General features: G+C 39.3%; 1 protein-coding gene across 4 annotated transcripts in view; it reads left to right on the top strand.

Moving 5' to 3' along the window:
- NFIA (nuclear factor I A) overlaps nt 1–16,557 on the top strand; it is a 388,160-nt gene that overhangs the window by 325,154 nt on the left and 46,449 nt on the right. For all 4 annotated transcript variants that reach the window (XM_055361791.2, XM_055361718.2, XM_019019125.4 and 1 more), the window contains exons 8-9: nt 4,418–4,596; nt 6,859–7,024. In XM_055361791.2, coding sequence (XP_055217766.1) covers nt 4,418–4,596; nt 6,859–7,024 — 345 coding nt within the window. The remainder of the gene's footprint in view (nt 1–4,417; nt 4,597–6,858; nt 7,025–16,557) is intronic.

The raw sequence follows: 16,557 nt of genomic DNA, 5'->3' as shown, positions 1-16,557 counted from the left end.
CTAAGACTTATAAAAGCAGAAAAATGCAAGATTCCAAGCTTATCTGGACACAGCTCCCTGATACCATCCTATTTCATATGGCCCACGCTTAGATTTTCTAACTAGTTCTGACTCCTCTTAAGAGCACTCTTAACGTGTCTACAAGACCTCCTCCCCATAGTGGACTCTCAGACCAAGAATCACTGGTTGTATTATAGAAGTCTCACAACATATCCAATAATACAATAATGATCTTGACCTTCTCCTTTCTCAGTCTTAATAAATTCTGCTTTTAACGGAAGAAGCATTTTTGAGTTAAACATGTATTTTTTCAATTGTTTGAATTTTGAAGTTTTTCTCCTTTAAACTAAAACCAAGAGAGGATTTTTAAGAACTGGTGGGCTGCTGGACTGGTGGGGAGGGAATGAACAAGTAAACCAACCTGACTGACCTGCTTTCGTTTTTTAAAGTATCCAGTAATAATGATCATTTTGTAATAAATAGCTGAGTAGTACACCCTTTGGGAAATTGTGGCTCTCTGTTTCTTTTCGTTGTGGCTACTTTGTTCAGGATGTGTAGGCAGTGCCATTGCAGCCAAAGAAACCTGATCAAATTTCCTTCCTTCCCATCTTATTTATATTCTTTGTGAAAAGCCCAAACAGTTGTTTTAAACAAGTCTGGCCACTCGTTAAAGTTTAAACTAGTAGTGAGATCCATCAGGAGTGAAGTGTTTCTGACACTCTCTGCTGCTCCTGGCCTAGGGTACTAAGAGTATTAGATGCCGGAAGCAGCCAATTTAGTAGTGTCTTTTAATACACAAAACTGTATTAACATCAATGTGGATACAGATGGATGCACTGCAATAAACTGTAACCACTTGAGAAAAGCCTTTATTGACTCTCAAGTAAATAATGCACATTTTAAAGGATCTAAATATGCATTTACATAATGTGCTATAATTTTTTATGGTGTCAACTACTCACACACACACATCCATAAGACATGTTTTTCTTCGTCAAAAATCTGGACTCATACCATTCTTCGTGCATTCCATTAGCATCGTGCCAAATTCATAATGGTAGTTTTTTTCTATAAAGCCTGATCTGGCCATCTCAAAATATAGTTGATGAATTTTACTCTTTAATTGATTTAACCCCAGTGGCTCTTTCTAAAATGATTTGAGACAAATAAAAACTTAGGTACAGTAAAAACATCCAAGATGAAGAGAGAAAACAAGAAATAGGAGAGAAGAAAAACAAAGTTAGGCAGGCATTGATGAAATCTTAATTCTGAGTTTCAGTGGGTTTCATTGTCTGGTAGAAGAGGAATAGCAGGTTATCCAGAGAAATAGCATCTATTTAATAATAATTACTAGAGCTTTGTGATGTCAGTAACGTAACTATTTTCTGTTTGAAGAAATGAAGGTTCAGGATCTCGAATGATTTCTCTCCAGTTGCACAGTGAATTGATGACTGAACCAGAAAGTCCAAAGCATGAGAAAATAAGGGTTGCAAAGGATGACCCTTTAAAATGCAGACTCAGCAATTGCCCAATTTGAAACTACAGGCTAAATGATTTCCTGGTATTAATTAAGAATTAATTGATTCTTATAAATCAGTCATTGTAGAATTAATTCCATATAGTACCATATGTTCTTGTGTTTGTGTTAAACTCTATTCCACAAGGAAATGGTGAATAAATTGTTTTTAGTAAAATAAAAAACGAAGGTCTAAATTTAAGTTGCTAATGATTGTCTTTTACGTATTTAACAACAACAACAAAATGAGGGAAAGGATGTTTATAACAGTTAATGGGGAGATGACAGGGTGCTTTTGAGTTATTTCTTCTATCTCATTTCTTTAAAGATCAGTTCTGCTTGATCTTTGCTCAAGTGAATTTCTTTTTTGGGCAGCATTCTCTGTAGGCCACCATGATTTCATAATCTAACAATTACCCATCACTTTCCATTGAGCACCTGAGGCAGCGGCACTTTATCTTCAAGGTCAGCCTACCAGGGGCTCTTGTCAGCAGAATTGGCACCTTTGTGTTTGGCATCCTGCAAAAGTTGAGTGTTTCGTTTTGTTAGGCTCAGTATATTCTCAGCCTAGTTTGGGAAATATCACATTCTGTCCTTAACTAGTGACTATTCCATCAGACGCAGGGTACCGAGTACAAGTTTTTTGCCACCAGCAAGGAGGACTGTACCATGTTGGATGAAAAAATTCCTTTGATTCTTTAAAGCCAATGGCATAATTTGCAGAGTAAGAGATGACCAGAGCCATTTAACTTTTTAGCTTGTGGGTTTTAACACAGCAACAACAATAGATCCCAAGATTTATCATTCATTGCAGGAAGTCCTAAGTTTTACTCATTTTTCTTTTTTTTTTTTTTTTTGAGACGGAGTCTCCCTCTGTCGCCCAGGCTAGAGTGCAGTGGCGCGATCTCGGCTCATTGCAAGATCGCCTCCCAGGTTCGTGCCATTCTCCTGCCTCAGCCTCTGGAGTAGCTGGAACTACAGGCACCCGCCACCACACCTGGCTAATTTTTTTGTATTTTTAGTAGAGATGGGGTTTCACCGTGTTACCCAGGGTGGTCTCAATCTCCTGACCTCATGATCCGCCTGCCTCGGCCTCCCAAATTACTGGGATTACAGGCATGAGCCACCGTACCAGGCCAGTTTTACCGATTTTTCTAAAAGCTCCCTGGCTCTTGACCAGGTGGAGAAACCAAGTTTTGGTTTTAGCAAATTTTATTCTATGTTTAATGTTATGATTATCTTATTAACCTCTGTTTATTCAGTCATTCACTGCACATTCAACAAATATTTATTGAGTGCCAGACTCAGTTCTGGGGATATTGCAGTGGGTTGAAAAGGTATTTACGAAGATGGAAAAGGCTAGGAGAAGTGTAAGCTTGAGAGGAGAAGGTAATGAAAATTCTGATTCAAATAGGTTATGTTTGAGACATCCTCAATTGTATGACCGATGGCAAAATTTCATCTGTTTTGGCTCAGATTTGTTTCTTGAGCCCATAGTAAGAGCCTATGAATATTTATTGGGCAGATTAAAGATTGCATAAATTAAAGGTTTTCACCAGACCACCTGCAAGACATGGATTGGAAAGTTGCTTCCACTCCAATCGCCCATTTCCAGTCTTTTTGAAAACTACAGATGTCACTCTGAACCCCATAGCATGAGCCATTTCAGTCATTAGTCAGAAAGTGCCCCAATCATGAGGAGATCCCGGTAAGGAACAAAGAACCTATGCCCAGCAACTAATACAGATGCATTCTTTTTCACAGCCTTTAGCCATGCAAGTGGGATAGTGGTAGAAGTGGTGGCCTGTCTTACTGGGTTTCTTTTCAGTATTATGAGTCATTCTTGGTACTGGAAAGGTCTTATTTTCCAAAATGTGGACATTCCTGTGATTTTTAGTTTAAAGATTTAAACCAAAGAAAGGAAAGATAAATACTTTCATCTCCTCTAATTTGGGAGAGGTTTCTCTGGCTGTCATTGAGAAGCAAGAGCTGCTATCTTGGCTTGACTTGGTTTGAATATCTGCAACCTTCCCATGCACTGCTCTTATCCTCCAGCCAGTTTTATCAATCATCCTTCTAATTCAAGGGCAAAAGTTCTCTTAGAGAAGTTATTAGGCACCTCACATAAGTTTTTTTAATCTAATGTAATCTTCTTGTTCACATGAAATTTACCAGGGTTCAAATGTAAGGGAGTAGTAGTTGTCTGAGTCTTTTATCAGTTTTTATGGGCACAGGGCCAACATTTTAGCAGGGGTCACTGCCTGCTTACCCTATGGGTTCCCCTGCTGTAACATACATGCATTTCTGAGTTTGGCTTTGAAATGGCATCTGAAGGCGACATAAACCATCCGTGTAAAGTGAGGCACCCAAATTGCATGGGTTCATTAAGTGATCATTTACTACATACTTCAAAAAATTTTCATCCTGAATTAGTCCCTAGAAATTTCCTTGAAAGGGGTATAAGAGCTTTAACAATGAATTATTGTCTATGGATAGCTCAGCGTGAAAGGGGATCCATATGTGCAAACTAGAATTTGTCATATGTAATGTCAGTTAAGTCAAGTCTAATCTACCAAATACATTTTTTATTGCTTGCTTCATTAAAAAGGCTCTTAAGGTAATGAATAATCTTCAGCCTCACCAAGGATTATTAATGCCTTTATAACTCATGTCCACTGAAAATAGAAAGACAGCTTGAAACTCTACCCTAATCTAACCTCCATGTTTGTCTTAGAGCCTTAAGGAAGAAAATCTGTCAGACCTATCCAGTGTTAAATTCAGTCACATGAGCAATATTGTGAATCGGGCCAGGAAGAGAAATAAAGGAGGAAGTTGAATCGGGTTCAGCTATGACAAAGCAGGTCTTTCTTTTCATAACCCTGATGTTTTCTTTTCCTGCAGCAAGTCCGCATGCAACACCATCGACTCTTCATTTCCCGACATCACCCATTATCCAGCAGCCTGGGCCTTACTTCTCACACCCAGCCATCCGCTATCACCCTCAGGAGACGCTGAAAGAATTTGTCCAACTTGTCTGCCCTGATGCTGGTCAGCAGGCTGGACAGGTGGGGTTCCTCAATGTAAGGAAACCTCTTTTTTTCCATTTCTTTAGAAATGTTAGCTGAATATAAAAATAACAAGGGGAGACCTTATGATCATGTGACATTGTGCTGTAATGTTGTGCTGACTGACTGCAGGCAAATGTCATATTTATCCTAGATTGTGGGAAAGTTAACTTGGTCAAAGAGTGATTAGTCGGGGTTTAAAAACAGTGTTTGTGTTAAGTTTGCAACTGTCAAGTTTATGGATATAAATCAGCTCAAGGGTGAACTATATAACCTTCTAAGTTCTGTGGGCTGATCATTCCGCCTTGTGCATTCTAACCCCAGGGCTCATACAGTTAACAAAATAGAAAGACCAAATAGTTTTAAATAATGATTTGGGGTGGTAGAGAGAGGTAGGGAGATGAAGGGGACAGATGTTTCAGATCAACGAAGTTGATATTTTTGAAAAATACAGTCTTGTAACACTTTAGATGAAGTTGACCAGTACTTGAACTCAAGATGCTAAAAGTACAGTTTATTATGGTTTGTTATTTCTGCAAGTCATTATCTTTCCCACTTATCTTGGTATAAAGCTAAACAGTGTTCAATAGCTTCACATGAAGGTTTTTATTTTTCCTCAAATAAACCAAATAATCACAATTTGAAATGGCATTCCAAATGTAAAAGTGATTTTTAAAAATCAGAAATTTTATTTCAAGTATAGGATTAGATGTTTACAGTGGAAAGCTGTATCCCAAGGCCAATAATAATAAACAATGACCAGCATAAAGCCAAATTTGATTTTCCTTTTCTACTAATAACTGTGCATGAAGTCACAGATTAGCCATAATGATTACTGGCCAATTTAGGATAGTATGTCACACCATCCTGTCACCGATTTTTTTCACTTGCAGAAATACCTGATTCTGCATATCTGCGCCAGAACAGGCAGCTTTGACTAATGTCTGGTGATGTGTTAGCAGATACATTTCTGTCTAGACAACAAATCAATATGGTGCCTCTTTTCTTTTTGCTTGTATATTCATTTGCTTGGCTTATTCTAAAGCATTCACTTATGGACTCTCAGCCCACTCAGAAATAACGCAAAGGCAAGGTTGCTGGCAAGAAAGCACAGCATTCTGATCGTCAGACGAGGTAGTCTTTGAGGAGCAATACTAAATATATAAGTAAATGTTGATGGGGGAGTGAGACTGCCTCTGTAGAATTATTAAGCTTAAATGTAAAAGCCTGGGACAGCAGAATCTCCTTCAACCGAATTTTGATTGGGGACTAAATGTGAACTGTTGTCGTTGGTTAAATAGAGGCCTCTTGGGAAACAGTGAAAAAACTGAGCTGATCACCAGCATCAAGCATCTGACTTCTAAATTTTTAACCATTTTTGTAATAGTCCTGACACCCTATATAACTGTCAAATGCCCGGTTTTGCATTTTGATCAAAATTTTATAGGACTTAAGGCAGGTCTCTTCATGAAACTATTTTGAAAAAATTGAAAATAAAGTGGGTTTTATTGCTCTCTTTAGAGGGGAATTTTTTGTTAAAGAGCTGTTATTTGGTTGTTTTAACATCAGGCAGCAAAATAAATATGACTCTTATGGCATATGCTTATATAATTTAAATCAAAATTAGAAGTGATATTTTTCCCTAGCAGACTTCTGACAGCTGAATTCTAAAGTTTCTGTGCCTGATGTTATACAATATGTGAACAAAATTTTCTATGTTCACTTAACACATTTATTAAATGTTATATAATATCAACTTTGAAGAGTGAAAATAAAATATTACTTTTTTATCTCAAGTGCATATTTAGGAAACTTTATTCTATCTATGTAAAGAAACATAGTGGAATAATGCCACAGTCCATAAAACACTTAGATATTAAATATTTAATAATCATGAGAAAGATAATGAAGGTAGCAGTTAATATAGAAAAATACAAAAGATTCCAAGCAAAAGTTAGTTACTCAGGTGACAAATCCAAAGTGATGATTGGCAGGTGATTTTATGAAACCAGATGCAAAGAAGGACAGTGTACTTCAAGAGATAAGTTTAGGATGCATGGAGCACATGCGGCTAAGAGTACTTTTGTGAAATGCCTTAAGAACAGAACCCAACAATGGACATTTCCATATGGGCTTATGGAAGAATTCAAGCAGCTAGATACTTAGTAATTTACATTAAAGGTGCCTGATGAATATTTTGTTTTCAGAAGCAGCTAATGGTTGCTGTCTCTTTCTTCTTTTTCTTGTATGTGTGTTTTCTGCCCCCCACCCTCACAGCCCAATGGGAGCAGCCAAGGCAAGGTGCACAACCCATTCCTTCCCACCCCAATGTTGCCACCGCCACCGCCACCACCGATGGCCAGGCCTGTGCCTCTGCCGGTGCCAGACACAAAGCCTCCAACCACGTCAACAGAAGGAGGTGCAGCCTCCCCCACGTCACCAAGTAAGTATGGCTGCGACAAGGCGCCGGTCACTTCTAAAGCTGTATGCACTGGAATCCACACTTAGGCTTTGTCCCTCGCTGTATAGGCTCTAGAAAGAGGCACAGATCCCCAGTGATGTTGTAGCATGAGTTTGCCAGACCGAGAATCAAAGTGAACATGACTCTTGGGTACTCCACTAGATGAGGAAAACACTGGGTGTTGGGTGGATGAGATGGTGTAGCTACATACCTAGGACTGAAGTCAAGTTATGAGCTATTACATTTTGTGTATTATTTGAGGGATTTCAAATGCTATTCCCATCATCAAGCAGCAGCTACTTATATGGATTCTGCTTAGAAAAAGTTCCTCATTCTTACAGACAGCCCTGCCTTCCAGGAACTTGCAGTCTAAGATAAATGCACTTGAAAGTTACATACCTCATACATCAAATAGGAGAAAATGTCTAGATCAAAGCATCAACTCAAAGGTGTGTACACTGACCATTCGCTGAGAGTAAGAGCCTGGCAGAAGATCAACTCTAGTAGCCCTGGCAGTCGCATGGTGAGGTTTGGCAGAGGTTGGGGTGGGGGCTGGGGTACGGAGATAGAGGGGAGAGTAGGATGGAAGGAGGAGAGAAGTCTTGGCTCTTCTCTGAACAGTCTGAGAACATTTAATCAAAGAATATAAGATTTCACAACCCTTTTAGATGATGGGAATGATTACTTGAACTAGAGAGAGAGTAATTCTCCAGATATTCCCTGATGTTTTAGATATGCCAAGGGGATAGAAGTAGTTTGAATGCACAAATGTGGCTTTTATTAGTGCCTGGAATAATGACAAAAAGAGTGATGGCTGGAGTTCCTAGGGGATGGATGCCCTAGCCTTGATAGATAGTGTGATGAGCACATTCCCTAAAGCTGTAAAGAGGCAGCAAAGTATAAGAGAAGGATAGGAGCTGTGGCAGTGTGACCCTAAGGAAAGCCTTCAAGGGGGTTGTCAAAAGAAGTGAGACTGAGGCAAGGAATCTACAGAGGAAAGGATGTAACAGCAGCATAGGAAAGGAGTGTTAAGGCCAAGAACTTGAACCACAGTAATAGGTGTAGAATGGAACGGGACATGGTGGGGAGTGTTTTATAGACATAAGCATCAGGATTGGACAGTCCTCTGGATGAATACAGTGAATGAAGATTCTAGGCCTCTCAGCTTCCTTACCTTCAGTATTGGAATAATAATGATAGTGAATACAGGAGGGAAAGAGACAAAGAAGAAAACTGAGCCCCTGTTTATGCCATGTTAATAGAATTTGATTCTGGGGGCACGGAATCCAGATGGCTAGAGGCCCTCATGGGCACATCAGAGAGTGAGCTTTGGGTTATCCAGTATTTATGCATTTTGATAATATATGCAGAAATGAGCAGCACTGTGCATGGATTCTGTATCAATAGCCAAAAGATTGAAGGTTCAGGGGCAATCTAGGGAAGACCTACTTCTCTTGGTAAGAGGTGATTCAACACTTGTCAACAAAGGAGAAAACCCTCAGTGTCCAATGACAGAGAAGCAAGCTGGGCTTAGCCCATGGATCTTAGAAGCTCAGCTTAGAAGGAAAGCCTCTGCTTCTCGGAGGTTTGAGGCTTGTTCAAAGATGTCACATAAATACACAATAAGTGCCCTGCTTGTTGTGTATTTATGTAACATCTTTAAACAAGTCAGAGAAATAACTGCACCAGACTCTACTTACATCTGTTCCTCGAGGATGTTGGCTTACAGATGATGCCTACTGTGCCCTGTCCATGCCTCTGCATACCATTTTCTGCTCGTCTTCTCTCTGTCTGTGCAGGACATTGCCACAGTCTTTTAAAAGCTGCATAGTAATATGCAATCAATTCCGTGGAAACAGATCCTCACCTCCACTCTCAATGGCTCGTGTGTCATAATGAGTTTTTCAGTAACGGAAATGAGGCTCTGCTGAGGCACAGCAGAAGAGTGGAAATAGTAATGTGTGGCTGTTCAAGTCTAAAGGATGGGGGCTCAAATGCCAGCCTTTCAAATTACTAACTGTGTTTCTCTTTGAATCAATTTCCTCTTCTATAAAATGTAGATGATAATATCTACCTGGCATGTTTGTTGTGAGATCAGTTCTGATCATTGGAGTATTTTATTATCTGCCCAAACTCTTACATAATGGAAGGCTCCAGGCTTGGGTAATGGTAAAATATATCTGTAGGACTTGGAGAAGCTACTCAACCCCTAAATTGAGTTGATGCCTTTGGGTCCACAGTTCTGGACTCCACTCCGTGGATTGAACCAAGTGCTATGTATAAGATGATACCTATCATCCTCTTGTGCCCAGCCTCAAGCATCTTGTCAGCACTAAGGGGCAAAGGGCAGAAGGAGTCTTGGCAGATCCAACTCATATGGTTGCATGTTAGAGCAGCACTTAAGATTTGGGGTGGGGTGGGGGTGAGAGAATATCAGGAGAAAGAGTCCGAGAGCTTGATACAGATAATTTGATACTTACTGTTTGAATCATGGGATTCTAGAAATATAGACAAAACAAAATGTTCTACCGATGACACAGAAAGGCTTTTATCATCATTCATTTTAGCCCTTGTTCAGCTAAAGGCTTTTCTAGGGTATGATGAATTCATAGTAATATGTAGTTTCACAGCATACTATTGCTTACCATTTTCTGCTTTCTTAACAAGATGGTGTTAGGCTGGGAGAGCTGTAATTTATAGCGTAGGAGAAGCCTTTCAAATTAAAAATCTTGAAGCCCACTCATCCTTATTTGGAGGGGATTTAAGGGCCCTCATTTTAAAATATCCTCTCCCATGCCCTGATTTCTAAACCAATTGATAAATAAAATATTTTTTAAAATCAGAAGACAAAATATCACCTTTATTATGAGAGAATTTAGTTTATAACTGTGGGCAGGGCACTTCCTAACACTGAACCCCCAATTACATCGTCATAGCTACCAGGTCACTGGCAGGGCTAGACCACAGCAGCCCTTCCTACACATGGTCCGCCCTAGCCTGTAAAGCTGATGGCATGAAGGTGCGGGTGGCAGTGTGCTTCCCACCAGCACCTGTCCCCGAAGAGGAAGAGACAGGGTGGGGTGGTAGGGACTAGTCATGTCCAGTTTTTCCTCTGAAGCTCTTACAACCTAGAGAGTAATAGGTGAGAGGGTGGAGAGAAGCCAAGAGTAGATGGAAGGGAATAAATATCAGGAGTGAAGTAGCTTCTCCCTGCCTTAACATTCATCTTTGATGACTGCCTTTTTCATTCATTTATTCAGCCTGCACCTATCAGGCACCTATGACGCAGCATGGCTGTGTTAATGCGTGGGATTCAGAGATGATGGATCCCTGCTCTCAAGAAATGGGGATCTATTGAGGGAAAGGTAAACAGGCAGTTTACACAGGATGACACTGGGATAAAGGTGCGTATAGGTGCCATGTGAAGACATGGGAGGGAGTTTGGTCCAGTGTGGGCCTCCAGGTAAAGGTATTTTAGAGGAGTTGACTTCTAAGCTGTTTAGTAGGGATGACATCCTGGTGTCTTAAGAGAAGATAGAACTTTTCTTCTGAAACCAGCTGGGGGGCCTAAAATTGGATTACCACTAGATAAAAATGTAGGGCAAAACTATAGTTTCAGAAATCAGGTGCTTTCTTAGAAATTAAACACACAGGTTGAGTGGATTCTGTTTATCTTGTCAGCTTATCAGAGCTCAACTTTAGCAAGAAGGAGCATCATGACAGGGTATTCAGTACATGTGCTCAGCATCCCAACAGTTTGATGTCTGAAATGGAGGCTGTTCTCAAAAATGTAAACTGTATAATATAAAACAGCCTTTTCTATTTAGGAGTTTGAGATGACTTACAATAAAATACAATTCTAAAAATAAATATAGGGACTGGGCTTCGTGGCTCACACCTGTAAACCCAGCACTTTGGGAGGCCTAGGACGGGGGGCGCAGATTGCTTGAGCTCAGGAGTTCGAGACCAGCCTGGGCAATGTGGTGAAACCCCATCTCTACAAAAAATACAAAAATTAGCTGGGCATGGTGGCGTACACCCATAGTTTCAGCTACTTGGGAGGCTGAGGCAGGAAAAATGCTTGAGCCCAGGAGGTCGAGGCTGCAGTGAACCAAGATCACGCCACTGCATTCCAGCCTGGGTGACAGAGCGAGACCCTGTTTCAAAAAATATATATAAAAATAAATAAAAATAAAAGTAGGAAAACATGCCAAGTGTCTTCTGTATTATCAGCTTTTCTAGACCTCAACTCCCTTATGTGTTGATGGAATAACACTAACTGCTCTACTCACTCTCGTAGTCAGATTATCAGAACAAACAGGAGTAACAGATGTGCTGTGCTGTAGACGGTTAAAAGTCCAAGGCATCATTTTTAATATCTTCTTATAATGAAATACAAATGGATGCCAGCCTGGAGCAGAGTATGTATTTTTTAACTAATCAGTTGCCTCTGGCACTAATACTAAACTTTGCAGCTGTGGCCAGAAAAACGGGGAAGGCAGATGTGGGGGGAAAAAAATCCTGTGAAATAAATACATTTTAATGGGAAAAATCCTTACCAGTGCCCTAAGAAGTAGGGAAGTGGGGGTGGGGCAAGAATAATTTTTATACTCTTGATTTGTTTGGAGAAAGATTGATAGACTGTGCCAGGTCTTTTTAGGATACTATGACAAATGGAAGCATAACCTGTAAGAGCATTTCACAACCAATGTGCTCTATTCCCACAGATTAACTACCTGTGTGGGTTTTGATACCTACTGAAAAAAGACCACTTCTTTCATTTATTCAATAAATGTTTATTGAGCATCAGCTATGTGCCAAGCACTCTTCTAGGTGCTAGGATTCAGCAGGGAATCCCTGGCCTTATGGAACTTTGATTCTAGAGAGGGAAGAAAGACAGTGAACAAAATAGTGAGTACGAAAGGTACGTAGGATATAAGATGTTGATATGTAAGTGCTACATAGGGAAATCAAGCCGAGAGGGGAGGGATGCAGCTCTAAGCAGGGTGATCAGAGGAGGGCTACTTGAGAAGGGCAAATTTGAACAAAGTCAGGACGAAGACGAGAGGGTGAGCCGGGATGCAGTAGGAGGAGAGGTTTCCAAGCAGAAGAACCAGCCAGTAGAAAGGCAGACCAATGTGGTGAAATCAGGGAATGAAAGCAGGGGGTGAGGTCAGAGTGGAGTGAGGATGCATTTGGGGCCTTGGAGATGTAAATTACACTGGTTCTTATAGGCTCTTGTAAAGACTTCAGCATTTACCCTGAGTGAGATGGGGCAGAGAGGTAATGCCACCTAGATTTTAATAGATACGTCCTGAAGGTTTTGTTGAAAATAGATTGTCAGGAGCAAGAATTAAAGAATTAAAGCAGGGAGTTAAAAAGCTGGATTTTTCCAATAAATAAAATGAGCGTCTTCTACATGCCAGCCGGTATTCTAGGTATAAGGGATATAAAAGTGAACAAAACAGACAAAAATCCCTTGCCCTGGTGAAGATTACATTTTAGTGGAAGGGGATAAACAATAATTAAAATATAAGTAAATTAGTGAGTTAAGGACCAGTAAGTACAATGGAGAAAACTAAAACAAGCAGGGTTGATAGGGAGGGGCACTTATTGCAATCATCCAGGCAAGAGTTGCTAATGACCTGCACCAACGTGGGAGCAATAGGGGTGATGAGAAGTAAGCGGGTTCCAGGTATATTTGAAAGGTAGAGCTGGCAAGATTTGCTGACACATTAGATGTGGGTTGAGAAGAACTGGTGATGATGCCTATGTTTATGACCTGAGCAACTAGGATAGAGTTGCCGGCAGCTGAGATGGGAAGACCACAGGAGGGGCATCTCTGGGTGAGGGGTGGAGATCAGAAGTTCAGTTTGACCAAATTATGTTTGAGATGCCTATTAGACATCTTACTGCTGGACTGATCATAATAAGCTGCCTTTCACAGCTCTTTGCAGGTGACTGGGTTTTTCTGTGTGTATCATCTCATTAAATTGAGAAGGGACTCCTTTTTGAACATGTAGTACAATGAATGAATAGACCTAAGAGTCCTGAGAACAGCTCAGGCATGGGATAAATCTTTCATTATGTTTGGGTCTGTTTGTGCTGTGGTAATTCAAAATACACAATTCTTTCTGGTAACTGTACTTTTAAGTTCCAATTTTTATATTGTAGATTGGAATCAATATACTATAAAAATGGACTTTTCCAGAAAAAAATGAAGATTGGCATCATAATCTAGAAATATAATGGAAAGAGAAAAAACACTTTTGAATTATGATGGAAGATAAAACATTCATATTTTTTTAATTAAGTAGGAACACAAAAACTCAATTTAAAAATGCATAAAAGACCTATCAATATGTTTCTCCATGCCTTCTTCACTATGAACTTTGAAGTTTTTCAACTAGAATTCTATTAAAATAGAAGCATATAATAAGTTACCTTTATTTTTTATTTTTATATCTTTGATGAATCTTGTGTATATTCATTATACAAATGAATATGAATTCGTTAGCCAAGAACATAACAATAATCTATGACTGGGATTTAAAATTTCTCGTATAATAATTAACATGTGTTCAATGCTTTTTGGTTAACAAAGCTCTTTTTACATATATATTATCTTATCCCATCTTCTCAACACTCCTGTGAGGTCAGGATTTCATAGGCAAGGAAACTGAGATTGGAAGACGGAGGTTACATTCCCAGGTTAGTTTGGTAGGGAGTCAAATACAGGCCTTTCCGTGCTCTTTCTACTACCTCATACTGTAACTGAACAAATTACAAACAATGTCACTAGATTTCTGATTCTGGGGGGAACCACAGCTGTCTGCTACTGTCAGAAATTAACAACAACAAAGTATTTTGCTTTTTTTTTTTTTTTTTTTGAGATGGAGTCTCGCTTGGTCACCCAGGCTGGAGTGCAGTGGCATTATCTCAGCTCACTGCAACCTCCACCTCCTGGGTTCAAGCGATTCTCCTGCCTCAGCCTCCTGAGTAGCTGGGACTGCAGGCACCCACCACCACACCTGGCTAATTTTTGTATTTTTTGGTGGAGACAGGGTTTCGCCATATTGGCCAGGCTGGTCTCGAACTCCTGACCTTGTGATCCGCCCGCCTCAACCTCCCAAAGTGCTGGGATTACAGGCATGAGCCACTGTGCCTGGCCCAAGTATTTTACTTTTACAGATGTGTCAGGCACTTCACAAATTGTTTTTTTGTTTTTTTGTTTGTTTGTCTTTCTGCAACAGAGTCTTGCTCTGTCACCCAGGCTGGAGTGCAGTGGCGCAATCTCAGCTCACTGCAACCTCCATCTTTCTGGTTCAAATGATTCTCATGCCTCAGCCTCCTGAGTAGTTGGGATGACAGGTGCACACCACCACTTCCAGCTAATTTTTGTATTTTTAGTTAAGACAGGGTTTCGTCATGTTGGCCAGGCTAGTCTCAAACTCCTGGCCTCAAGCGGTCCACCTGCCTCGGCCTCCCAAAGTGTTGAGATTATAGGCATTAGCCACTGTGCCTGGCCCACTTCACAAAATGTTTTTATATGTGTATTATCTTACTTCATCCTCAGAATAATCCTATGAAATAAATTCTCTTGTTAGCCAGATTGAGAAAGACAAGGCATGGAAAGATAAAGTAACTTTCTCAAGGTCATTCAGCCAGGATGCTAGAGTCATAATTTCCATCCAATTCACCTTCAACCTAGAGCTCATAGGCTTGGCTGTAGCATGAGGATCTTTGCTTTAGCCCAGAGCTTCTTGGTTTTTTGGTTTTTTGTTTTGTTTTTTTCAGTGAAAACCCAATGGGAGAAATACAGAGGAAGATGTTAGTAGTTGTTTATACTTAAGTATGATTTGGTTTCTGTTCCAGAGAGTGCATCTTATTAGCAGGTAAAGGAAGAGAGCAGAAAGTTTGAGGGGAAATATAAGGACTGTGTTTCCTCTGTCAGAGAAGAAGCAGTAGATTTTAAGAAAGAATGAAAAAAAGGAGTTAGTGGCTTCCATTCGCGGAACTGTTTTTTTTCATTAGTGATGCCTGGACTATGTTACTGTTCTTTTTCTTAATTTTAAAATTTTACATTCAATAAAATTCACTCTTTAGTGTACAGCTCTGTGAATGTTAATAACATTCTTGTAACCAATACCACAGACAAGATACGGAACAATCCCCAAACTCTTTCATTGTTCTCACCTACTCTTAGTTTAAGGTCTGATGTCACTTAGTGCCAGGGAACTTATTTTACTTTGCTCGATTTCCATGTTAATTTTAATTCCTCTGTCAGTGCTGCTGCTATCCCATTATGTTTCAAAAATTGAGAGATTATGAAAGAGACTTAAATACATACAGTATTTTAATCTATGATAACAGTGGCATTTTATATTAGAGAAGCAAAAGGGGTTAGTGAGTAAAGTATATTGGGACAGTCTGGAAAAAATAATGTTTCTTACATCAAAACAAATTTCAGCCGGAATCAAAAATATAATATTAAGCCATAAAATAGCACAAGAAAATACAGGGCAAATTTTTATACTATTGGAGTAAAGAAGGGCTTTCTAAATAATGCCAAAAAACCAGCATCCATGAAAGGAAAGTATCCAAAATATATGCATGGAAAAAACACCATGAACAAAGTCAAAACACGAAAGATAGAAAAAAAAATTGTAACAGACCTGACAGGGCTAAATTATCTAACATATAAATTATTTTTAAAAGTTAGTAAGAGAAAGACCAACAATCCAATAGAAAGACAAGAAAAGGATATAAACAGAAAAGGAAAACATTTGAAAGACATCTCATTCATGTATCATGAGAGCAATACTGATTAAAACTTGAATGATATTTTTACCTATTAGATTAGCAAAGATCAAAAGGTGTCTTAACACAATATTGGCAAGCATGTGGAAAACAGACGTTCTGTTGTGCTACTAAAGGACTGTAAATTGGTTCAACCTCTACAGAGGACATTTTAGTTTTTTATATATATAAAATGTAAATGCGTGTGATAAACTTTATAACACAAAAACATGTTTACATTTTGTACCTATATTAGTACATATATAAATTTTACATGTAAGCCGTGCATACATGGCTAGGGCACATGAACAAAAATGTACATAAAGTATTGATTGCAACATTGATTACAATAAGAGACTGGCAATAACTGAAATACCTACCGAGTATTGTACATTAGGAACTCTTTAAAAATAAAAAGATAGGTCTGTCTCCATGAATTCATGGACTAATCCTTGAGTTATATTGTTACATTAATTCAGCAAAGGAGAGTGCTAAGAAATATGTATGGAATGCTGCATGGGAGAGGGGATGCATGTACATATCAGACTGTATGTGGAAGGATAGAAACTAATGGTGGTTTACTCCAGGGAAAGGGACAAGGTTGTTGGCAGACAACTTTTTGGTGCCTTATCCAGTGAGAAAGATATTGCTAAGTTTTCAGTCCTCCTTTTATATCAAATATTATGATTTCTTTATTCTTAAAAATATTTGTCTAG

The sequence above is a fragment of the Gorilla gorilla genome, chromosome 1 (genome assembly GCF_029281585.2).
Source record: "Gorilla gorilla gorilla isolate KB3781 chromosome 1, NHGRI_mGorGor1-v2.1_pri, whole genome shotgun sequence".
NCBI classification, from domain to species: domain Eukaryota; kingdom Metazoa; phylum Chordata; class Mammalia; order Primates; family Hominidae; genus Gorilla; species Gorilla gorilla.
Note: the sequence above shows the minus strand (reverse complement) of the source record. Positions and strands in the feature narration are given on the sequence as shown.